Here is a 26,243-nt window from a genome sequence, read left to right on the forward strand (position 1 = left end):
TTAAAGTCCCCTGCCATGACTATTTCTCCTTCGCTATAAGCCTGTATTCTTTGCAGGATTCCCCGCATGAAACTCTTTGATCCCACATTTGGTGCATACACATTAACCAAAGTAAATATTTTTTTTTCTATCTTGCACTTCAAGAAAATATATCTACCTTCCTTATCCACTTTACGCTCCAGTACCTCCAGATTCATATCCCTTTTTGCCAAGATGGCTACCCCCCTTGCCTTTGCCGTTCCCCTTGCCTCTGCCACTACTTCCCAAAGTGGAGAGGACAGAATTGGTTTAGTATCTTTTCTGGCCTTATGAGTCTCTTGAAGGTATATTAATCCTACCTTTAGTTTCCTAGCCAGAGCTATGAGTCTATATCTTTTCACGTTTGAGGTCAGACCGTTCACATTCAGAGACAAAAGTTTGACCATGACCCGAACTGTACCTTTTATAGTTGAACAAAGTGACAGCAGTAATCCCCACCCTGTGCAAAGAGTTCGTACACACAGAAAGAACCTTCCTGTTCCCTTTCCACTCTTCTAGGTTCCACTGGTCCTTTCCCTCTCCCCCATCCCTACTTATCTATTTTTATTTATTTTTACTATTGAAACCCAACACTTTCTCCCCCAAAATTAGTATTACAGCTTTGGACTAGTTTGCACTCGACGTTTTTTACCCCTCCCTCCTGAAATGGGAGAGCTGCTGCTCTCTTCTTCTATCATTCCCTCCTCTTCTTCCTCTTCTTCTTCGTCAGGGGGCTGAACCCCCAAATCAGCTAGCATTTTTGACGCTTCCTTCTCGTTTCTTGCCATGTATCTTTGTCCGTCTCTGAACACTATCAGAGTAGCCGGATATCCCCAGGAAAAGAGAATGCCTTTTTCCAAAAGTTTTTGAGTCCATGGCTGTAGCCTCTTCCTTTCCTGGAGTGTCTCTGGAGAGAAATCTTGACGTACAATCACTTTCCGGTCTTTATACTGAGGCTCCTTTTTCTTTTTAAGTTCCTTGAAAATTGATGCTGCTTGCTTCTCCCGTGCAAACCTCACTATAATTTCCCTTGGAGTCCCAGAAGCTCTCCTTTCTCTCGCCCGATAGGCTCTTTCTATATCGTTCTCCTGCAGTTCCAAACCTTGGTTTTGCAGCCATTTTAACAGCTCTTTCTCCACCTCTTGCCGTGGGATATCTTCTGAGAAGCCCGTAAATCTCAAGTTTTGTCTTCTTGTTCTATCACTCAGTCGCCCCATCTGGGCAGTAAGTTGATTTATCCTTCGGTCATTGTTATCTGCTTTCCTCTTTGCTTCCGCCGCCACCTTTTTTGCCTCTGCCATCTCTGCACCGACAGAATTCACTTCAGCCTGCAGGTTACTAAGGTCCCCTCTTATATTCTGTTCCATTTTAAACAGCATTTCTCCCACTTCCTTTAGGTTTTTCGGTGGATTGAATTGTGCAGGTGTGGCCATTTCCACGCTTGTTACCAGCAGCCTTGAGAGCAAGAGAAGCTAATTAGCAGGCTTTTTAGTCTTCACTTACAGATTCTGAAGTTTTCCTTGGCAGCCGTCCAGATGAGGCTTCCGAAGATAACAAATTTATTTCCCAAAAAGCTGTTTTGTTAATTTGTTGGGTTATAATCTCTTCTGTTGTCGGAGCGGGGAAAAAGGCGACCTCTTCCTTCTACCGCATGCGCAGAACCTCGTATACAATGGGACTAGATGTTTGCAGATTGCTCCCTTTAATATCTGCTCCATTATCTTCCCCACAACAGAGGTCAGAATCACTAGTCTGTAGTTTCCTGGGTCATTCTTCCTCCCTTTTTTGAAGATCGGAATAATGTTTGCTCTCTTCCAGTCCTACGGGACATCTCTAGTCCTTAAAGAGGTCCCAAAGATGATGGACAAGGGTTCTGCAAGTTCTCCGGAAAGTTCTTTGAGCACTTTCGGGTGCATTTCATCCAGCCCCAGGGATTTGAACTCATCTAATGCAGCTAAATGCCTCTCGACAACAACTCTGTCCATGTCAGCCTGCCACCGACACCCTATCCCTTGGCTACTGCCATCTCTAGATGTGCCTAAACCCTTTGACCTGTGGGGAAAAACAGATGTAAGATAGGCACTAAGCCTTTCTGCTTTCTCTGCATCCTCCATTAGAGTTTGTCCATCTCCACCCAACAGTGGGCCTATTGCCTCCTTTACTTTGCTCCTCACATAACTGAAAAATAATTTCTCGTTACAATGGGCTTCCCTGGCCAATCTTAGTTCACTCTCAGCTTTGGCCTTTCTGATGATTGATCTACAGTGCCTAGTAACCTGTAGGTACTCTTCTTTAGAGCTCTGTCCTTCCCTCCATTTCCTGAACATTTCCCTTTTTTTTCTTAGTTCCTCTTGAAGTTCATCCAAATAGGCTTCTTAGAGCTCCTGCAGTGTTTTCGTCTTTCTGGGATAGTCATGGATTGAGCATGCAATAGCTCTTGTTTGAGTAGTGCCCACCCTTCACATGCTCCCTTCCCTTCCAGCATTCTCAGCATTTTTGGTCTCCTTCCTGCTTGATGGGGAGCGGGGGGTGGGTGGAGCTCCAGCCAGTACTGAAGCAACAGAAGGCTGGAGAGGGCTTTATTTCCTGCCTTTTGACTTGTCTTGAGTCTACAGCCAGAGCAAGCTGGGGGAGGGGCAAGTGGAGCACGAGGTTGCTTGTTTATCTTTATTTTCCTGCAGGGTGGGGGAGGCAGCAGCCTCATAGAGAATGTGCGGGGGGGGGGAGAAGTAAATCTAAGAGGCAAGTCTCTTCTCAGAGGTGTGGGATTTTGGAGCACAGTCACTTTAAAACAGATCCCAAAATGAGAGCAAAAGTATATCCTGCGTGGGAATGGCAACCGGGAACAAGTTTTCCTGCAGTCTTTGAACTGACACCCTGACCATTCAGCAACAGATTGCTTTGCTACATCAGCATTTGAGGCACAGGGCAGGAAGTTAATCCGGCAAAATGCAAAACATCTACACTTAATACTGGGGCTCTCATAACAGATTCCTCAGATGTAGTGAGCTATATCCACTCCTGGATATAGTAGTGGAAAGGTAGTGTTACCGTGGATCAATCATAGATATTGCAGAGGGAAAATTTAAAGCACTAAATATCAGAATGGAAATTGAATAACGTGTAGATGACTTTCTTTAATTTGGGGTCACCAGGGATAGAAAGCCCAGTGCAGATTTACCCCAGGAAAGCAAATTTTAACCATTTTAAAGTTATGAACTCCAATGGGAGTTCAAGAAGGTTGAGAGTTTCTTAAAAGTGAAATACAGAAGGCAGAAGCACAAACAATTCCCTTGAGAAAGAAGACTGGGAGAAGTCTGAAGAATTATGGGTAGCTCCATGAACATCTTTCAAAAGATTTGAGTAATAAAAAAGACTCATTTAGGAAATGGAAGGAGGACCTTATATCCCATGAGGAATATAAACAAAAAACCAATGCTTGAAAGGAGAGTGTTAGAAAAGCTAAATCTCAGTATGAGCTTAGGCTAGCAAGAAATGCTAAAAACAACAAGAAATGGGCCAGATTAATTATATCTGAGGGTCCTAAAAATCTTGCAGGTTTAATTTCTGAACATCCGTCCATTATTTTTGACAGTTCTTAGAAAACAGGTGAAGAGCCATATGGCGGAATCCTGCATTGCAGGCCCCGTTCTGTCCTTGCTCACCCTCTGTTCAGGCTGGATGCCAGCTCCAGGCAGGTGGCAAAACAAACTCTCAGGGTAATTGCTGCCACCACCTGGCTAAAGTACTGGGTTGCAGCTGGGGGAGCCAGAACCCTTAACTGCCCCTTACACAGATCACAGAATCATAGAGTTGGAAGGGGCCATACAGGCCATCTAGTCCAACCCCCTGCTCAACGCAGGATCAGCCCTAAGCATCCTAAAGCATCCAAGAAAAGTGTGTATCCAACCTTTGCTTGAAGACTGCCAGTGAGGGGGAGCTCAATCTCAAAATATAGCAGAGATCAGACTGATCAGACTGATCCTGACAACAAGAAAGTAACATAACTGGTGATGGAGAGAGGTCTGAATTGTTCAGACAGACTCACAACTAGGCTTCTGTATTAATAGAAAGCTTTATTGGAAGTAGTTCTGAATACTCTAACGTCTGAAGTCGAAACTAATCGACATTCCGCCCTTCCAAGAGGCCCCCCCCCCTTTGATCCACCATCGACAGGCCTGGGGCATTGGGGAAACTCGCGGTGAAACTCCTTGATGAGCCTGGGAGCCCGTATGTGTCCCGCCTCCACCCATTCCCTGTCCCCCATGTGAAATTCTTTCCAATCAACCAGGTACTGCAACTTTCCCTTATGCCACCGAGAGTCCAAAATCTTGTTCACTTCGTAGTGCATGTCTTTATCTACAAAAACGGGGATAGGGGCAGCAGAAGAAGGATGCCAGTCATCAGGAGGCAGGGCTTTTTTCAGCAAGCTGGAATGAAAAACGGGATGAACATGTCTATAAGTTTTAGGAAGGGACAGTTCCACAGTCACAGCATTGATTAGTCTCTTGACAGTAAAAGGGCCTACAAACTTGGGCCCCAACTTGCAGGAGGGTTGTTGGCTGCAAGATTTTTGGTAGAAAGATAAGCCAAATTCCTCACCACCCAAGCAGGCGCTATCGCCCTTTTCTTGTCCGCTTGAGCCTTATACGAGCATTTGGCCTCCTCCAAACATTCCACAATCTGTGGCCAGACAGCAGCCTGGTACATGAGCCAGCACCAGCTCTGTAGTGAACAAGGCTTTCAGGTTTTTAAAAGCAGTTTGACACATTTCCGTCCACGTCAGTGGGGTGATCGTCTTGGCAGACTGTTTCCCCTCCCCTTTGGTTTTTAGCAAGTCCGTAAGGGGCAGTGCCACTTTGGCGAAATTGGGTATAAAGGAACTATAAAAGTTTGCAAGCTTTAGAGTTGCTTGCGTGTGCAGGGCGGTTCCCAGGCCAACAAGCCCTGTACCTTCCCTGGGTCCATTTCAATGCCTGCTGGGGACACTCTGTACCCTAGGAAGTCCACACAGTCTTTATGGAACTCGCATTTGGACAGCTTTGCATAAAGATGGTTCACCCACAGCCGGCACAGCACCTCCCGCACTAACTGCACATGCTCAGAGGGCTCTTCTGAGTACAGAAGAATATCATCCAAATATACCAGGGCCCCTTTATATAAAAGATCATGCATAACTTCATTAATTACATTCATGAACACGCCGGGAGCGCCGGCCAAACAGAATGGCATACGAGATATTCAAATTGCCCGTAGGGCGTGTTAAAAGTGGTTAGGTATTCGTGGCCCTCTTTAATTCGTACCTGGTTGTAGGGTTCCCTCAAATCCAGCTTGGTGAAAATCCATGCTTTCCCCAAATGACTCAGTAAGTCTTTAATCAAAGGCAACGGGTAGGCATTAGAAGTGGAAACAGCATTCAGGCCCCTGTAATCCATGCACAGCATTAGGGTGCCATCCTTTTTTTTTTTTACAAATAGCAGGGGGGCCGCCATTGGGGAGGTTGTGGGGCGGATGAAGCCTCTGGCTGCCTCACAGCAGGTCGTCCTTGTTTCCTGACGGCTCCCCGGAGGTGCCTCCTTCGTCCGCTCCGCTGTTGCTGGTGGAGGTGGCTGTGTAGACGGTGGGTTCCAGGAAAGGAGCTAGGAGCGCTTTCACCACCTTTTCCCCTGTTATCGCTCCCTTGGTTGGGGCTCCGGACGGTTTGCCGGTCGCGGGCTTGCTTGGAGACTTCTCTCTAGCAGGCATGGTCGACTTCTTGGAGGGGCATTGAGCCAGGAAGTGCCCCTGTCCTCCACAGCCCAGGCAGAGCTCTTTCGCCCGGCATCATTTGTGCTCTTCTGCATCCAGAACCGATGCCTTGGCGGTGGGGTTTCGCTTAGGCATGGACGATTTGTTTCCCACTCTGGGCTTTTCTCCTCTGAGTTGGGCCGCCAAGCGCATCCATTTCTCCACTTCTCCAGCCAGTCATACCCAGCCCATCATGGTTTCGGGGTTATCCAGGTTCAGGCACTTCTGTACTATGTCCCGGCATAGCTCTTTTCGGTATGCCTGGACGCGCTACGCCTCCACCCAGCGCGGGATGGAAGCCAATAGCTTCCGGAACTCCCGTGTGTACTGGCCCACCATCATCAAGCCCTGCTTCAGATTCCTCAGGTTCTCTTCGGCCATCTCTGCTTCGAACGGGTCTTCAAACCGCACCCTCATGCAGCAGATAAAGCAGTCATAATCCCGGACTTCTGCTTGGGCGTAACGGTAGAGGGTCACAAACCACCTGGCTGCTTCGCCGTCGATGCAGTCGCCTGCAAAGCGGATTTGGTCAGCATCGTCTGGGAATGTGTGGCCAACTTCCATCATGTAGGCCTGGAGCTGGATCAGGAATCCATGGAACGCCTCAGGGTCACCGTTAAAGCGTACCTGCTTTAACGGTGACCCTGAGGCGTTCCATGGATTCCTGATCCAGCTCCAGCCAAAAATGGCAGTAGCAGCATCCTCTCCACTTTGGTCAGCGTAAGTCATCTGAAGTTAGTGTTTTCTCCAAAGATGGCCAGGGGCCTCTAGTTCTCTGTATCTGTATCTAAGGTTGGAGGGAGGTCGCGGCAGAGTGTTGATATTTTGTCTGCAAAATGACTCGCAAATGCCTCACAGCTGATGTCCAATTGGCTACTGTTTTGTTGCCCTTCAACCAGAACAGTGAGAGATCGAACTATCCTAAACAACTGAGCCGTTGGCTGGTCTCCTTGATCTAACTAATCTTAAGGGATCAGCCAATAGTAACTCCTACCATGGCCTCAGCCATACGCTTGGCGGAAGAGCTCCATCTTGCAGGCCCTCCAGAATGCTGAAATCTCCTGTAGAGCCTGTAGCTCTTCAGGGACCTCATTCCACCAGGTTAGGACAGCAAAACCAGGACATCACAACTTTTCTGTCCCAATAGTGGACAGTGACTGGCAAACACACAGGGCCCCCACATGGTTTTCATGAACTTACTTGAATTGGCAAGGAAATGGTAAGGAAATCTAGGACTAGGGATGTGCACACAAACAAAAATTCTGCTTATTTTGGGTTTGGGTTGATTCAGTATATCCCTAATCCCAGTATCAGTTTAGTGATTTGGGTTGGTCAAAATTTGGAAAAGCCAAATTATTTGGTTCTGAGGCATTTAAAGGGACCTAGACCTTTAAATACCTCCAGAGCCTGCCAAACAGCTGATATCACAGAAAGGAGTCTCTCGATGGGATCAGCTTGAGCTGTGCTGAGAGGTCTGCTGGTTTGAACTGTCCCTCCTCACACAACAATCAGATGTTCTGCAAAGAGGTTTTCTCTGCAGATCAGCTATTTGTGGGGTTGTGTGGGGATGGCTGGTTAGAAGAAGAAGAAGAAGAAGAAGAAGAAGAAGAAGAAGAAGAAGAAGAAGAAGAAGAAGAAGAAGAAGAAGAAGAAGAAGAAGAAGAAGAAGAAGAGTTGGTTCTTTTATGCCGCTTTTCCCTAACCAAAGGAGGCTCAAAGCAGCTTACAGTCGCCTTCCCATTCCTCTCCCCACAACAGACACCCTGTGGGGTGGGTGAGGCTGAGAGAGCGCTGCTATCACTGCTCAGTCGGAACAGCTTTATCAGTGCTGTGGCGAGCCCAAGGTCACCCAGCTGGCTGCATGTGGGGGAGTGCAGAATCGACCTGGCTTGCCAGATTAGAAGTCCGCATTCCTAACCACTACACCAAACTGGCTCTCTCCACCGCTTCCCCACGCAGCCTAAGCCAATCCTGTGGAGAGATTTCAGGACCTGACTTGAGGGCACTTTCTACCCCCACCAGAAATTGGAGCACTCCCCAAGTCCAAGTTTGACTCATGCCTGTGGATAAACTGGCGAGAGGAACTGCTGTGAAGGAACTGGGAGGCCTTGTGTTCCTTCTTACATTTCTTGTTCTTACATACATACATTTATTTATTTGCGGTCATTTAGACCAGTATAATCATTGGCACCACAAAGCCGTGAATAAAGTTAAAATCATAGAATCAGAGAGTCAGGAGGGGCCATTCAGGCCATCTTGTCCAGCACCTGCTCAAGGCTGGATCAGCCTAGTGCATCCAGGAGAAGGATCTGTCCAGCCTCTGCTTGAAGACAGCCAGTGAGGGGGAGCTCCTCACCTCCTGAGGCAGCCTATTCCATGGCTGAACTACTCTGACTGTGACATTCTCCACCCAATATCTAGCTGGTACCATTTTACCTATAGTTTAAACCTGTTACTGCGAGCCCTATCGTCTCCTGCCAACAGGAATCTTCCCTGCCTTCCTTGAAGTGACAATCTTTCAAAAACTTCAAGGGAGCTATCCTGTCCCCTCAACTTCCTCTTCTCCAGGCTGACCATTCCCAAGTCCCTCAGCTTTCTTCATAGGGCTTGGTCCCTTGGCCCCAGATCATCCTTGTCTCTCTCCTCTGCACCCTCTCAATTTTGTCCGCATCGTTTTTGATACTACTCCAGGGGTGGTCTGACCAATTAGGTATATAGCAGCACTATGACATATTTGCGTTTTTGCTGTGATGCCTCTGTTGATACAGCCCAAGACTGCATTGGCCTTCTTTACCACTGCATCACACTGCCTGCTCATCATCATCATCATCATCATCATCATCATCATCATCATCATCATCATCATCATCATCATTATTATTATTATTATTATTATAGAATCATAGAGTTGGAAGGGGCCATACAGGCCATCTTGTTCAACCCCCTGCTCAATGCAGGATCACCTTACCCAGAAACGCCAAATGCGAAACTGGGCGGTAACTGGCGGGATTCCGCGGGTCCAATGATGGCTTTTTCAGTAAGGGGCGTACCACTGCTTCCTTGAGCCCCTTGGGAAACTCTCCAGATGTTAAGGAGAGGTTGACAATCTCCCTCAAGGGGCCTCCTATCCGCTGGTCGCCCGATTTGAGCAACCAGGACGGACAGGGATCCAAGGGGCAAGTGGTCGCCCTCACTGAACCCAGTAACTTGTCCACTTCGGTTACAGAGAGCTGCCTGAAGCCATCAAACACTAACCCCCTTGACGGCCACGGAGCTTCCAGTTCACTAACTGTATCAATCGTGGCAGGTAGGTCACGGCGGAGCGACAGGACTTTGTCTGCAAAATAGCTCGATAATGCCACACAGCTCAATTCCAAGTCCCTTACAGTCCACAAGTACCCAAGATCACATCCACACAGTCTGTTACCCAGAAGTGTATCTCTCATCCACTCTGCATGCTTCTCATTTTTGTCACCCAGATGTAGATCTCTGCACTTCTCTTTATTGAATTTCATCTTGATCTCATTTGCCCGCTTTCCCAGCCTGTTCAGAACTCAGTTGACTGGTATCTCTATCTTCTGGGGTGTTTGCTACTCCTCCCAATTTGTTATCATCTGCAAATATAATGAGGAGTCCCTCCACCCCATCATCCAGATGAGTAATAAAAATGTAGACAATGTGGAGGCCTGTTCCCATGCCTTTATTAAAGGGAGCATCAGTCCTGAGGCCTGTTACTTACCATGCCTTTATTAAAGAAACCATCAGAATCTCCACTGGTGATGAAATACGAAGTTGGGCTGAAGAGTGGAGTTTGACAAATAGGCTGTGGCCTACCTCAGAGGATGAGGCCTCTTCACAAGGAGGCACTGACGAAGGCAGGGGTGGGCAAACTGTGGCCCTCCAGATGTCCATGGACTACAATTCCCATGAGCCCCTGCCAGCAAATGCTGGCAGGGGCTCATGGGAATTGTAGTCCATGGACATCTGGAGGGCCACAGTTTGCCCACCCCTGGACTAAGGCCTCCTGCCTAGAGAGCAGACATGCTGCAGATCTGATCCTACGTGTTTCCTACCTGTTCGCATACCTTGCCCTTTCAGACAAGCCTTATGCTTCGTTTTGGTAATCCCCAGTTGTGAATTGGGTGGAGCAACAGGAGGTCTTCGGTTGAACTATGGGAGGTTCAGAAGCTGAGAAATATATTTGTTTAGGTGGCTGTCTTTGTGCCAGTTTATGGTTGTTAAGTGAGGGCTCAGTAGAATGACATTACGGGCTATCTATAAATATCTATATTTAGCTAGCGTGGCTCATTCAGAAATTTCACACTGAAGGTCAGCCATTTGGATTATTTGAACTGGGCAATGGGGTGAGGCAAAGAAGTCTCCACCTTGCTTAGTTTACATAGAAATGATTTGTGGGTACCTCAGGGTTCGGTGCTCGGCCCGGTACTTTTTAACATATTTATTAATGATCTAGATGAGGGGGTGGAGGGACTACTCATCAAGTTTGCAGATGACACCAAATTGGGAGGACTGGCAAATACTCCGGAAGATAGAGACAGAGTTCAACGAGATCTGAACACAATGGAAAAATGGGCAAATGAGATGCAATTTAATAAAGATAAGTGTAAAGTTCTGCATCTGGGTCAGAAAAATGAAAAGCATGCCTACTGGATGGGGGATACGCTTCTAGGTAGCACTGTGTGTGAACGAGACCTTGGGGTACTTGTGGATTGTAAACTAAACATGAGCAGGCAGTGTGATGCAGCGGTAAAAAAGGCAAATGCCATTTTGGACTGTATCAACAGAGGCATCACATCAAAATCACAAGATGTCATAGTCCCATTGTATACGGCACTGGTCAGACCACACCTGGAGTACTGTGTGCAGTTCTGGAGGCCTCACTTCAAGAAGGACATCGATAAAATTGAAAGGGTACAGAGGAGAGCGACGAAGATGATCTGGGGCCAAGGGACCAAGCCCTATGAAGATAGGTTGAGGGACTTGGGAATGTTCAGCCTGGAGAAAAGGAGGTTGAGAGGGGACATGATAGCCCTCTTTAAGTATTTGAAAGGTTGTCACTTGGAGGAGGGCAGGATGCTGTTTCTGCTGGCTGCAGAGGAAAGGACACGCAGTAATGGGTTTAAACTTCAAGTACAACGATATAGGCTAGATATCAGGAAAAAGTTTTTCTCAGTCAGAGTCGTTCAGCAGTGGAATAGGCTGCCTAAGGAGGTGGTGAGTGCCCCCTCACTGGAAGTCTTCAAGCAAAGGTTGGATACACACTTTTCTTGGATGCTTTAGGATGCTTAGGGCTAATCCTGCGTTGAGCAGGGGGTTGGACTAGATGGCCTGTATGGCCCCTTCCAACTCTATGATTCTATGATTCTATGATTCTATGTCCTCAAAATTCTCAGAGTTTGTTCATCTACCTAAATTGACCAAGTTTAGTGTTCCTGTTCTTCTTTATGCTGATGCTGCATTCCTTCTTCCCTGTACCAAAGATCACTATGGATCAGGGTTGCCAACCTCCAGGTGGTGGCTGGAGATCTCCCACTATGATACCTCATCTCCAGGTGACGGACATCAGTTCACCTGGAAGAAATGGACACTTTGGTGTTGGAATATGCAAGATCTGCTGTGCACCTGATTCAATGGGATATGAAATGTATCCTATTGGGGACACTGGAGGAGATGTGTATTTAGTAAATTTAGAACAGGAACTTCCTGATGTTTTTCAAACAATCTTCTCTAGTGTCCTGATTGGCTCAGGAAACATCCTGTGCCCTGAGCACGTTTCCTTTCTGCTTGCCTCCAGAACAGACTGAATTAATGCCGAACAACAGTTAGACAGTCAGTTAGGTCTCTCTGTCTCTGTAAAGTTGTTTCTCATCTGAAGAAAACTATTTTATTCTTTTAAGCACCTTGGTGCTCCTACCCTCTTTACATAATTAAACTGTGCCAACATTTGGAAGTGGCAGAGTTCTAGACTTGTAGGCAAGAAAACTTCTTTTTTGGAAAGTCTCTTTATTTTTAAGCAAAGATATCCAGCAGGAACATAGGCAGAACTGAGATTACATGCAAATCTCAGATTACAAGCAAATTACAACCAGGTTCGTCCCCCCCCCCCCCATGGGAAAGTGATGATTCGGGTTTCAAAGGCAGACCAAATATCTCTATATTCTCAGTGCCAAGCGCAGGGAGGCAAAAGGAAGGGTGATAACTCAGCATAGTTATGTTGTGGGAAGCTCAAGTCATTAAGCACAAGTTAGAGAACTCGCCCTTGAGGTGTGACTTGGTACAGAAACTGGAAAACATCACAGATAGGGCAGATCAGACAGCTTCAGATATCAATCACAGAAATCAATTATAAACCATATGGCAGAAACCCTGGATTCTGACGGGAAGGTGGACTCCATGGCATTATACCCCACTGAAGCCCCCGTCCCAAACCCTGCCTTTCTGAGATCCCAACGCGCCCCCCCCATTTATTCTTAGGTATTTCCCAATCTAGAGCTGGCAACCCTACTATGGATTTTTTTCACATGGTTCTCAATCAGGAGGTCAAGACCCCTTTGGGGGTCGAATGACCCTTTCACAGGAGTTGCAGCAGGGCAAGCAGCTTGGGGGGAGGGGCACCATCCACACAACAACCTTGCAGAGTAGATCAAGATAGAGCATTGTCTGGAGTAGCAGAAAAGAGCGAGATGGGCATGGTGGGATAACAGGCAGAGCTGAACTGAGAAACCCCAGGAAAAAACAGTTTATATACAATTATGAACGATGGATCTTAATGCCATTGTTTAATTTCTGTGAAAGAACACTTGCAGAATTTTATGGTTGGGGGTCACCACTGCTCTACAGAGTCACCCTTAAGTGACTCCAAGGCTCTTTGGCATTCAACTGACCACAGCACTCTTATGGGTCCATTCCTCTTATATAATTCTGCTCGAATGAATGCTTTCCCCTCAAAAGGTTTTAGAGGGAAGTTTTAACCATATCCCATATCAGGCGAGACTCCGCCCGTGCAGTTCTGGCTGCCCTGATTCCATTTCACACATTTTGTTAGACTGCCCTCCTTCATGAATACTTGATTACCCTATATATTGCAAGTGTTCTTGCCAATTAGAATTCATAACAGCTGTATCATCTAGGGAAGAGAGCACAATCCGTTCTTTGTAGCACTCAATACAAAAAAAAATGGGCACATGAGAACAAGATTTAATAGATAAGTGTAAAGTTCTGCATCTGGGTCAGAAAAATGAAAAGCATGCCTACTGGATGGGGGATACGCTTCTAGGTAACACTGTGTGTGAACGAGACCTTGGGGTACTAAACATGAGCAGGCAGTGTGATGCAGCAGTAAAAAAGGCGAATCCCATTTTGGGCTGTATCAACAGGGGCATCACATCAAAATCACAAGATGTCATAGTCCCATTGTATACGGCACTGGTCAGACCACACCTGGAGTTCTGTGTGCAGTTCTGGAGGCCTCACTTCAAGAAGGATGTAGATAAAATGTAAAGGTACAGAGGAGAGCGATGAGGATGATCTGGGGCCAAGGGACCAAGCCCTATGAAGATAGGTTGAGGGACTTGGGAATCTTCAGCCTGGAGAAAAGGAGGTTGAGAGGGGACATGATAGCCCTCTTTAAGTATTTGAAAGGTTGTCATTCGGAGGAGGGCAGGATGCTGTTCCCATTGGCTGTAGAGGAAAGGACACGCAGTAATGGGTTTAAACTACAAGTACAACGATATAGGCTAGATATCAGGAAAAAAAATTTCACAGTCAGAGTAGTTCAGCAGTGGAATAGGCTGCCTAAGGAGGTGGTGAGCTCCCCCTCACTGTCAGTCTTCAAGCAAAGGTTGGATACACACTTTTCTTGGATGCTTTAGGATGCTTAGGGCTGATCCTGCGTTGAGCAGGGGGTTGGACTAGATGGCCTGTATGGCCCCTTCCAACTCTATGATTCTATGATTCTAAGATTCTATGACAAAAAAGGCAGAATTTCCTGGATGGAGATCATCCTAAACTTTTTTTACCATAATATACCATTCAGAGCTTTGGGCTGTTCCTGTGTTGAGCAGGGAGTTGGACTAGATGGCCTGTATGGCCCCTTCCAACTCTATGATTCTATGATTCTATTATTCTGTTCTATGATTAAATTCTGAAGTGTTTTACAAGCTGAATTAATGCCAAAGGGGAGCACATAAAAAAAAAACTATGCCATGCCCTATTCAGTTAATTGTACCTGCCAGTACTCACTTGCAAGATCAAAAATGGTGATATGTTTAGCATGTGGCACCCTTTCCAGAACCTCCTCCCTATTACTGGTTATTCTGACAAGAGCTTATTCAATCTTCTGAAATCTATGCACAAGTGATATTGCAAGGCCTCATTCTTGTGCGCCGTTTTCTTTGGAACAATTACAAGATCACTACTCCACTCCAATGGACATGCCTCAATGACTCCCTTCCATAACATCTTTTCAGTCTCTTCCTTTACTACTTCACGCAGGTAGATATGAATTACTTTTGATAAATGGGGCATCTCCTGTATCACTAAAGGAAAGATCAGATTAGTTCTTCCAGGGTTGTTGGTAAACCTGACTGTCAAAATGCTGTAATAATATATGTGGTTTGTATATACTTTGATGCTAGTCAGTGACTCTAGATAAATAATCTAATTGGGGCATATTTCTGTAGAATACTCATTAACTGCTCATAGTGACATTCAGTCAGATTCTTATTAATGAGTAACTGAGTCAACTCATCAGACATCCTTATCCATTTTCATCAGTGTTTCATCAGACTGGAGGGAGGTGAGTAGCGGGGTACCTCAGGGCTCGGTGCTCGGCCCGGTACTTTTTAACATATTTATTAATGATCTAGATGAGGGTGTGGAGGGACTACTCATCAAGTTTGCAGATGACACCAAATTGGGAGGACTGGCAAATACTCCGGAAGATAGAGTTCAACGAGATCTGAACACAATCGAAAAATGGGCAAATGAGAACAAGATGCAATTTAATAAGGTAAAGGTAAAGGTTTCCCCTGTGCAAGCACCGAGTCATGTCTGACCCTTGGGGTGACGCCCTCTAGCGTTTTCATGGCAGACTCAATATGGGGTGGTTTGCCAGTGCCTTCCCCAGTCATTACCGTTTACCCCCCAGCAAGCTGGGTACTCATTTTACCGACCTCGGAAGGATGGAAGGCTGAGTCAACCTTGAGCCGGCTGCTGGGATTGAACTCCCAGCCTCATGGGCAAAGCTTTCAGACGGCTGCCTTACCACTCTGCGCCACAAGAGGCTCTCAATTTAATAAAGATAAGTGTAAAGTTCTGCATCTGGGTCAGAAAAATGAAAAGCATGCCTACTGGATGGGGGATACGCTTCTAGGTAACACTGTGTGTGAACGAGACCTTGAGGTACTTGTGGATTGTAAACTAAACATGAGCAGGCAGTGTGATGCAGCGGTAAAAAAGGCAAATGCCATTTTGGGCTGTATCAACAGGGGCATCACATCAAAATCACAAGATGTCATAGTCCCATTGTATATGGCACTGGTCAGACCACACCTGGAGTACTGTGTGCAGTTCTGGAGGCCTCACTTCAAGAAGGATGTAGATAAAATGTAAAGGTACAGAGGAGAGCGATGAAGATGATCTGGGGCCAAGGGACTAAGCCCTATGAAGATAGGTTGAGGGACTTGGGAATCTTCAGCCTGGAGAAAAGGAGGTTGAGAGGGGACATGATAGCCCTCTTTAAGTATTTGAAAGGTTGTCACTTGGAGGAGGGCAGGATGCTGTTCCCATTGGCTGTAGAGGAAAGGACACACAGTAATGGGTTTAAAATACAAGTACAACAATATAGGCTAGATATCAGGAAAAATTTTTCACAGTCAGAGTAGTTCAGCAGTGGAATAGGCTGCCTAAGGAGGTGGTGAGCTCCCCCTCACTGTCAGTCTTCAAGCAAAGGTTGGATACACACTTTTCTTGGATGCTTTAGGATGCTTAGGGCTGATCCTGCGTTGAGCAGGGGGTTGGACTAGATGGCCTGTATGGCCCCTTCCAACTCTATGATTCTATGATTATTGTTCCTCTATATATTTCTGAAACAGCCTAGGGGGTGGGACGTGTCTGGCTGTCCAAGTTAGAATAGGGCCAATCAGGGTGTAGCCAGCTTTGCCCTGATTGGCCCTGCCCCTGCAGCTCCCGCTCTCCGTCCCTGAACTCTAGCCTCCTTGCTGTCAAACGCCTCAGTGCCTGGAGCCAGCAGCAAGGTGAGAGGGCCCTGGGCAAAGGGTCGTGGTGGAGGGCTTGCTAACGATGGCCTCCCGGCCTGCTGACTGCCTGTTAAGGAGCTCTGTCTTGGGCCTGCTAACGAGCTGCCCAGCCCCCGCCCGCTCCACTTGATTTGGCTGTGAGCTGCGGCCCAAAGCCCTCTTCAGCTGCCTAGCAAGGAGCCAGGGGAGGGGACCGTTTCAGAGCCCGTTCTTAGGAATGGGCTGTGAAGCTAGTTTGATAATAAAGCAGGTCCGTCAAAATCTTTCTCAGGTCCTCCTCCCACAAATTCTTGCTTGGTCAAACAATCCCTTTCAAGCTCCTCCTTATGAGCAGAATCAATTCCCCCTTGAGATCCAGGAGGACTTCTCAGTGGGTGTTTTCCTGGCACTTTAACAGGGAGGCAGGACGTAATTTTGACTTCCTGTCTTGCACCCCGGGAAACAACCTGTTCCAGTCTTCTTCCTGCTTCTCAAGGAGTGACAGGGCTGACACTGTTAGTAATAGTTAGTAGGATTGTTATTGTTAAATCTATTAGTTTAAAAAACCCTTAATTTTCATTATTCAGGTTGCAGAGGAGGTTATGGTAACAGACCTAGCTGTTCCTTCAACAAACCTGACAGAGACGCCAAGTCCCCCAAGGCATGATGCCACTGGGGTTTCTGTAGGAGGAAGACTTCAGAAATGTGCTGAAAATTGGAACCTCCCTCATATAGATGTTTGGGCAAAAGACATCATTTCAGACAGATACAAATTTGAATTTGCAAAAAAGCCACTAATTTGCTTTATTTCTCTCCCAAAAGTGAAGGATCCAGAAAAGAGGTTGAGGACCCAGGCAGCCATAGATAACCTGTTGGCCATAGAGGCCATAGAACCTGTACCTCTTCAGGCAGGGATTTACTCCCATTTTTTTCACTGTCCTGAAAAGAAATGGAGATTAGAGAGCCATCCTAGATTTAAATTCCTGAACCGTTCCTTCATCTTCGTCATGTCAGGATGGAAACACTAAAATCTATAGTGGAAGCTCTGCAACCAGGGGATTACCTCACATCTCTGGACCTCCAGGAAGCCTACCTCCATATCCCTACTTTCCCTCCTCACAGAAGGTTCCTACGTTTTTACATTCAGGGAGCCTACTTCCAGTACAAGGCTCTACCCTTCGGCCTCTCCAGCTCCACGAGTATTGACAAAAATCCTAGTCAATGTCTTAGCACAGTGGTTCTCAGCCTTCCTAATGCCGCAACCCTCTTTGGATTGCCGAGGCTGCTGCCGCTGCAGTGGCAGTGAAGTGGTGGCAGTGGCGGTGTGGCAGCTGGGGCTGCAGTGGTGTCGGAGACCCAAAGTGGGTTGCGGTGTTAGGCGGCAGCACAGTAGCGGTAGAGGTGGCCTCGGCGACCCCTAGAAAAACGGTCGATAGATCTCTAAAGGGGTCATAACCCCCAGATTGAGAACTGCTGTCGTAGCACAATTCACACACACACACAATACCTTTATTGGCATAAAGCAAGATAAACAGAGATGGTCAAGATACATCAGTCAGTTTAAATTTAAAAAATGAAGATAGAAATTCATCCGTAATAAAAGTGACATTGGCATCCTTATCACTCAATAAAAATTGGCAGATCAGGTTTTTTGAATGGTTTCTCCATTTTGATATAAAAGGTATAATATGCCTTTGCTGGACAATAAACAAGGGACAATCCAGTTAGATATGTTGAATGGTGTCAGGAGAATTTGATTCACAGGGGCACAGTCTATTTTCGAAAGGAATCCTGGCAAATCTCCCTTGTAATACTTTGGATGGAAAGGCGTTGAGCCGCGCAAGTGAAAACGCTCTGCGATAAAGGGGATTTGCCAAGTTATAGAAATAAGACGGCCTCATCCCGTGCTTCACTTGGAGACCAAGAGCATGGAGAGAGCAAATTGCCGGAACAGTTGGATGGATTTTTTGAAATTCATGATCAAGGAGCCTTTGTTTAATTTGGCACATAATGGAAGATTCATTCAGAGATAAGATGTAATCATAGTCAATGCCAATTTGTGGGAGGGTAGTCAGGATGGTAGAGAACCATTTAAAAGAGTCTCTCAATAAACAGGCCAATAGACTAGCACAATTCGGACTGGAAGGAATTGTGGTGCTTCCATACTTTGACGACCTTTTACTGAGGAGTTCACCCAAGGGCCTGGCAATCCTGTACACAAGGAGGACCAACACAGTCCTTCAGGACTTTGGGTTCTTGGTAAATTTTGCCAAGAGCTCACTGAACCCAAGTCAGAAGCTAGAGCACGTAGGAGTTGTAATAAATACTCAGCCAAACAAGCTCAAAAGGTACCCAAAAGGTACCAGGAACTTGGCTCTCTCAGTTATAAAATCTAGACACCATACTTCAAAAAAAATTATTCAGAAGAAAGAGCATGTTACAGCAAGTGGGGGGGGGGGAATCAGAAAGCGCGTTTGCCCTGCCTGGCAGGAACTCAACGTACCATCACGTCCCAGGCCAGGAATATTGGGATGACCATCAGTGCCTCCCTAACTATGGAGGCACAGATCAAGATGGTAGCTGGCCAGGCTTTTTTCCATCTTTGCCAGGCCTGGCTACTCGTGCCCTGTCTGTCTCATGACCATCTAGCCACAGTGACCCATGTGATGGTCACTTCCAGGCTAAATTTTTGTAACTTGCTCTATGCTGGCCTGCCCTTGATCTTGACCTGGAAATTACAGCTGGTACAGAATGCAGCTGCTAGGGTCTACCCGAGAATACCTTGGAGGACCCATATCCAGCCTGTGCTGAGGCAGCTGCATTGGTTGCCAATTGTTCCCCAGATAAGGTTTAAGGTTTGGTTCTGACCTTCAAGGACTTACATGGTCTGGGCCCCACATATCTGAGGGACCACGTCATCCTATGCCCCCTGCAGGGCTTTACACTCTGCGGGTATTGATTTGTTGGTGATTCCCGGCCCTAGAAAGGCACACCTGGCCTTGACCAGGGCCAGGGCCTTTTCGGTCCTGGCCCCAACCTCGTAGAATGAGCTCCTGGGTGTGCTGTGGTCCCTGTGGGAGCTTTTTGCTTTATGCAGGGCCTGAAAAACAGAGCTCTTCTGCCAGGTCTTTGATTGAGGCCAGGGCAGTGAGGAAGATCATGCCCCCCCTTCCAGGGCTGGTGTTAACACCTGGGTTGTTGCCAGCTAGGCCCCCTCTCCCTCCCTGATAGTGGGTGTATCAGTCTTTTGGGCGCATGGATATTTATCACCTTGTTTGCTGTGGTTTTTCTGTATTGTATTGGTATGTCCTTTTAATGGGGGTTTTAAATGGGTTTTTTAATGAGAACCTTGTGACCCACCACAAGCCATTGTATGGAAGTGGCAGGATATAAATTACATAAATAAATGAAATAGAAATGAATCTCCACAGGGAGGGGGGGATTCTCGCACAGTTTTCAGACTCCATGATGACCACTGCAGCCACTCGCAGGCCAAAAAGGAAGTTGCCAACTTCACCCATAGGATCCTGCTCAGATATTAAGACTACAGGGAGAGACTCTCCTGTTTTTCCCATCAATCAAACCTTTCCACCTGTAGGAGGTAGCTGAAGATGGTTTTATTAGATCTGCCATTTGATTAAAGCTGTCCTAAATGGTGATTTAAAATACTGGCTTTATGTATGTCTATTTTATGTCTTTTATTCACATATATTGTCAGACTCCTTCTGTCCCGTAGGAAGAAAAATGGCTCAAAAACAAACAAAAAAAACAAACAAAAACATTTACAATCTTCATCAGTTGCAAAATAGGAATTCTGGACGAGATGATCAGATTAGGTCCACTGTCTTGAATCTGCCAAGAGACCTGGGCTGAATCTGCACGGAGCTTTTATTCCAATACCAGGTCGATTCAGTCCTTGCCATGCGATTTCCATTTTGATTTTGTCCGATTTAAATTTCCCTTCTGCAACAAACATGATTGATCCAGATTGACCCTACCTTTTCCCCGCAATATCCAAGAGTGGATATAACCCTCAATATTTGAAAAACTCAGCATGAGAAAGTATGCAGATCTCTGCTTCCTTTTTTCCAGGCTGCAAGCTTGCCTTAATAGGGAAGCCCTAACTTCTCTCGACAGAAGTTCCAGAAGCCCTAACTTCTCTTGGTAGAGATTTGTTTCTTGGTTTCTTTCTCCCTCCTCTGCTGTCTCTTATCCTATCCCCCCCCCCTTCAAGAAAAGAAAGAGGCTCCTCTCCCCTCCCCTTCTGAGCTTCCCTAAGCACGTGCAGAACACTTTTCTGTTTCAATGGGGAGGGGGGGGATAGAGGAAGACCTGAGTTCAAATTGATCTGGATTCTGCAGGATCCATAACGGAACAAACAAAGTAAGTGCAGATTCAGGCCTGGTCTCAAGTATTCCTGTTGCACCTCCAGTGTCAATGCAGTGATCTGACCTTTGGTTTCTCTTTTTGCAGTGAACAATGTTGGTCAGTCAGCAACCAAACCCATGTATTTTCTGGAGGTGGATAATGTTGACAAGGTGAGTTTAGTCTCAGCATCGTGTCTTTCCCCACCTCTAAAGTATCCTCCTCCTCATCTTTTCTTTAAAGTTCATGTTTTACAAGAGAGAAGCAGACTCCAAAGGGCATTATTCTCATGTCCCTTCAGAAAAGACTCTCACAGTAGCTGAAGTTGCTTGAAACACTCCAAATGCAGCAGAGAGATTTCAAGGCCTTTTAAAGAAAGTGTAGACAGAAGAAAGTAGTTTCCAAGCTGGCAATGGCAAAAACTTTATTCAGACAATATAAGCAAATATAAGCAGAACAAGTTCCTACGTACAACAGCCTTGTTTTCATTTTAACTTCATCAGTGAACTGTAACAAAGCAAGAATATATCATGTCCTCATGTAGGATACTAACAAAATTAGTATTCAAGCAACCTATATATGAAAACAGATATATACATTTTATATAAAGAACAATTTTAAAATCAAAAAAGCAATTTGTTAAAGAACATATACCAAATCTCCATACCTCATGTTCCATCCCTTCCCCCCCCCCACGGAAGAACCCGGCATACTCAGATGAGGCACCAACCCCCCCCCCCCCCGTGCACAATACGAGCTTGTCTGCAAGCACCTGCACCATGCACACTCGAGCTGAGAGGAGGGTCTAGAGAGGCAGCAGACGGACGAGGCCCCATGGGAGCAGCAGTGACCGACACCAGGCAGGGCAGCACAGCAGAAGACCCCGGGGCACAAGGCATGCTGGCCGGACGAGCTTACCCGCAGCCAGGAAAGGACAGAGGGCGGGGTTGGAGAAGGACACTGAGCATGGAGCACAGGGAAGGAGTGGGGTTTATGACACCTTGCCTCACCTGCATGATGGAAAAGCTGATGAAAACTCACTAAATACATCATGCTTTTTCTGATCTCTGCACACGAGAATGAATTTACTCTGTAAAACTCATTTTGCTCTGCATGGTGAGCTGGCTTTCTGGTACTTTAAGCGTCTTTTAAGCGTTGTTTCTGAAAGAAGCTTTTCACTGATTCATTTCTCTCCTGCCTGTATCAAGTGCTCTATTAGTCATGCAGAGAAGCTCCTTGGTTATGCAGATTAGAGACTGCATTAGAGAACAAAGCATGTCACTGAGTTTCTAATAGAAACTACAGGGGGCAGGGCTATGAATTGTTCCATGCAGAAAGCATTGCAGTGTAGTGTTTCAACAGACGATATTCAATGCAGAACAACGATTGTAGTATAATACAGTGGTCTAAACTGGCTATTTTTTAAACTGTTTTATTTGGCTCGATGCAAAATACCTTCGGTTAGTAGTTTCCCACACTCAATAATATAGTAGTGATTGTCTAGTGATAGAGTAAGCTCTAGCTTTTGCTCTTGGTCTGATGGGGTTGGGCGCTCACTTCCGCCACAGCCAGCGCCGCGCCTGTGTGCGCCCACTGGCGCACTGACACCCATGCCTCCCCTCCCCCAGCGGCGCAGCACTGGCTGTAGCGGGAGCAAATGGCCGCTTCGGGTGTTGAAGCACCCAATCCTCTGCATTTGGCAGGGGGTGGGACTAGATGGCCTCTATTGCCCCTTGCAACTCTATGGATCTATGATGGTTCTATGGCAAGTTTGTTTGGATTTTTATACCGCCCATTCTGACTTGGTGCCTTCTGACTTAGTATGTGCTCACTCACAAGCATCAAGGTGATCAAGCTCATTATACCATGTTTTCTCCCCCGCACACACAGTTTATAAAAGACATGGTGGATTGCAACATGCTTTCAACAGTAAAGGTGAGTGACATGGAGTCCCCTATCCCTGTTGAGGATCAGAACTGTTCCCCCCTGGCCCAGAACGTCAGACTTGTGAGGTGTGGCTGAGAGTGTGCACACAGGCATTATTCCCCAGAGCTTTGTGGAAGGAGGAGAACCAAGATGCAGAGGCTTTGGGACCTCCGGATGCCCTTCCAGGGCACGAGAAATAGTTAGGAGCACAGCCTGTGTCACGAAAATGAGCTTTTCTCCCATGTGTTCAGCATCTCTTGGATCTGGCCTAAAATGGACATGTTGCATTAGTCTTTATTTCATGTACTGATTGATTGTTACATTTATATACTGCCCCTTTCAGAATTGCCGACTCGGGGTGGTTCACAACCATCTATAAATTACAATTAAAATCAGTTAAAGATTTCATGAGGTTTCTGTTGCCTCATCTCCCATTCAGCTGTGTGTGTGTGTGTGTGTGTGTTTCTTTCAGGTGGACCCCATATGGAGAGGGAAGGGTTTGGGGGGTCTGTTTTCCTGTCATTTTGACAGCTTTATCTGCTCTTCTCCTCATAGATGACACAGATCGTCCTTCCTCAAATGGTGGCTAGGTAAGGCATCGAGATTACCCTGCAACTCCTGGGTTGTGAAAATGACATGTTTCTAAATTCTGGGAGGGGACTGAGTGAGCGTCTGATTTAGTTTTTCCAAGGCAGCTTCCAGAAATTGGTGCTCCCCTTCAGCCAGCAGATGGAAGAACAGCCCCCAAGTCTGATCAGCCAAGTTCTACCAGGGTTCCTTCTTACTCCGTATTCTTCACTAGTCCCATCCATTTGGATTACATCACCTTCCTGATGCTCCACAAAACCTTTTGGTAGCCATATTCCACCCCCACCCCCACCCCCACCCCCACCCCGGCCTGTTCCATGGACTTGTGTCTTTGGAGAAACTTAGTCTGGCTTTTCTTAGAGTAGCCTTTCTCAACCAGGGTTTCCCAAATGGGTGGGAGTTCATTTTTAATTTTGTTTTAGAAATTGCCAAACATTTATTGTAGGGTTGGGCGCTTTGACGCGCCTCAGCCAGTTCAGCCATCGTGCCCCCCCCCCCCCCCCCGGGCTTCCACGATCGCCGAACTGGCTGAGGCGCGCCAAAGCACCCAACCCTAGGCAATATGACCATATAGGATCATGTCAGCCTCCTTCTTCCCCCCCTTCCCAAAATGACCACTGATGGCCCTGTAGGGCTGGGAAGGGTAGGTGGGCACATACACGGCTATGCTTCCCAACCATATTCTGCATGATCATGCCGTTTTGATCATGCCATTTCTCAAAGCCTGAAGAATATTTCAGGGGTTTCTCAGCAGGAAAAAAAAATTGAGAAAAGCCTTACCTGCTTTCCTTGCAGTGTTATCTGTCTCAAAGTAGTCCTCTAGATCCATCTACCCCTATTTATACTTAATGTAGAATCAAGGCTAAATAATGTCGCTATCTTGCAGGGCTGTTGCAAATAAAGCAGGGGAAATGAGAATGATATAAGATGGTTTGAAACCCCATGAAGGGGCATGAATGAAGTGGATAAATAAATAGAATGGAAGGAATGAAAACAGCTAACAAAAGGCAGTCTTCTTCCAAGAGCCAGTTTGGTGTAGCGGTTTAGGGTGGCAGCCTCAAATATAGAGAATCAGGTTTGATTCCCCACTTCTCCTCCTCCACATGCAGCCAGCTGGGTGACCTTGGGCCAGTCAGTTTTCTCAGAGCCCCAAGTACCTCGCAGGGTGTTTGTTGAGGGGAGACGAGAGGAAGACAATTGTAAGCCACGATTGTAAGACACATGAGGCCTGCTGGGTGCCCTTGGGCCAGTCACAGTTCTCTCAGAGCTGCCTCAGCCTCCCATCCATCACATGGCACCTGTGGTGGGGGGAGGAAGGTGACTGGAAGCCATTTGGAGACTCCTTCAGGTAATAAAAACCAGGATCCAAAGAACAAGCTGCTCTTTGCCTTCTTCCTTTAGGTCTAAAATGTAATACTCCCAAGACGTTCCATGTAAATTGCCCTAAGTAGTATGGGAGGGTGGTATAAAAAATCTAAGAAATAAATAAATGATGTAAATGGAGAGAGATGAAATCCTCTTACTAGTGCAGGGGTAGTCAAACTGCGGCCCTCCAGATGTCCATGGACTACAATTCCCACAAGCCCCTGCCAGCGTTCGCTGGCAGGGGCTCGTGGGAATTGTAGTCCATGGACATCTGGAGGGCCGCAGTTTGACTGCCCCTGTACTAGTGACTAAATTTAGTGCTGAACTTTTGCACACACTCAGAAAGACTACATTTTTACATTCTCAATAGTCATTCTCCTGAGTAAAAGCCGAAAATCAACTAGAGAATGGATTTCTAAAGCTGCCATCCAATAGGTATGGTGAAGTGGGGGGAGCATCCCCCAGAGTGATTTCAACATTTATCTTCTTAAAAAAATATAGATTTTGCACCAGCTACTTGTAGGGGGAGAGTATGAGGCCAGCTGGTTAACAGCAACAATCCAATGAAATCTCTGGCCTCCCTCCTGCCCTTTCTGCCCTTCTGTTTCCACCCTGATTCTTCCCCAGCACAACATCTGGTGGACCAGAACAAATTTAGAGTCCACCCAGGCACCTTTAAGACCAACAAAGTTTTAGTCTTTTGTGTGCACTCACACTTCGTCAGATACAATGTCATGGCATGAAAATAATCTGATCAAATGTATAGGTAGAGTGCGAGAATAAATTAACAGACAGCATAATGAATGATCAGCAGGTTCCAGAGATAAATAGGGGGAAAAAACAGCAATTTGAATTTGTTTGTCCTCCCTTGCGATTGGACTGCAGGGGAAACATTTGGCCACAATAAAAATGTAAATGTCTCATTAAGAGATTTTGGGGCCAATAGATAGACTGACAGCCATTAGCTGAGATCTTTCCCTTTTGCCCCCTGCTTGTTACTGGACTGTAAATTTGTTCCGCTGCTTCAGACCAACACGGCTACCCACTTGAATCTACCTGGTGGGTATGTACAAAAAGGATCTAGGAGTCTTAGATACACTGAACACTGAACATGAGTCAGCAGTGTGACTCGGTGGCTAAAGAGGCAAATGGGATTCTGTATCAAACAGAATATCCTGTCCAGACCACAGGAGTTGATGGTACCGCTTTACTCTGCTGTGGCTCGGACTCATTTGGAATACTGTGTTCAGTTTTGTGCACCAGAGTTGAAGAGGGATGTAGACAAACTGGAGTAGACAAAGATGGTGAAGGGTTTGAGGAAAAGTTGGGGGAGCTTAGTCTGTTTGGCCTGGAGTGAAGTCGACTAAGAGGTGATATGATAACTATCTTCAAATATTTAAAAGGCTGCCATGTAGAGGATGGTGCAGGGTTGTTTTCTTTTGGCCTGGAGGGACGGACCAGAACCAATGGCATGAAATAGAACAGGCTTCCTCAGGTGGTGGTGAGTTCTCCATCTTTGGAAATTTTAAAACAGAGACTGGATAGCCAACTGATGGAGAGGCTGTGAAGGTTCAAGGAGGTGGCAGGTGACAGTGGATGAGCAATAGGGTTGTGAGTGTCCTGCATTGTGCTAGGGGGGTTGGGCTAGATGACCCAGGAGGTCCCTTCCAACTCTATGATTCTACGATTCTATGGTGGGCCAGTATGGTTATAAATCACCATCAGTAATGTCTGGTATAATAGTGATCAATGGCAGTTTTTAAAATCTTACGATTCTAATTTGTTTTGTATAGCTGTTGTTTTAATTGGTTTTATTGTGTTTTTCGATTGTGTAAACTGCCCTGAGATGGTATTCTGAGAAGGGCAGCATATAAATCCCTGAATGAATGAATGAATGAATGAATGAATGAATGAATGAATGAATGAATGACACTC

General features: G+C 46.3%; 1 protein-coding gene across 1 annotated transcript in view; it reads left to right on the forward strand.

Moving 5' to 3' along the window:
- Window positions 1-26,243, forward strand: part of LOC143837123 (very-long-chain 3-oxoacyl-CoA reductase-like) — a 51,298-nt gene that overhangs the window by 13,145 nt on the left and 11,910 nt on the right. Inside the window, exons 5-7 of the mRNA XM_077336635.1 lie at window positions 20,538-20,602; window positions 22,320-22,364; window positions 22,911-22,945. Coding sequence (XP_077192750.1) covers window positions 20,538-20,602; window positions 22,320-22,364; window positions 22,911-22,945 — 145 coding nt within the window. The remainder of the gene's footprint in view (window positions 1-20,537; window positions 20,603-22,319; window positions 22,365-22,910; window positions 22,946-26,243) is intronic.

Source organism: Paroedura picta, chromosome 5, assembly GCF_049243985.1.
Source record: "Paroedura picta isolate Pp20150507F chromosome 5, Ppicta_v3.0, whole genome shotgun sequence".
In the NCBI taxonomy this organism is placed as follows: domain Eukaryota; kingdom Metazoa; phylum Chordata; class Lepidosauria; order Squamata; family Gekkonidae; genus Paroedura; species Paroedura picta.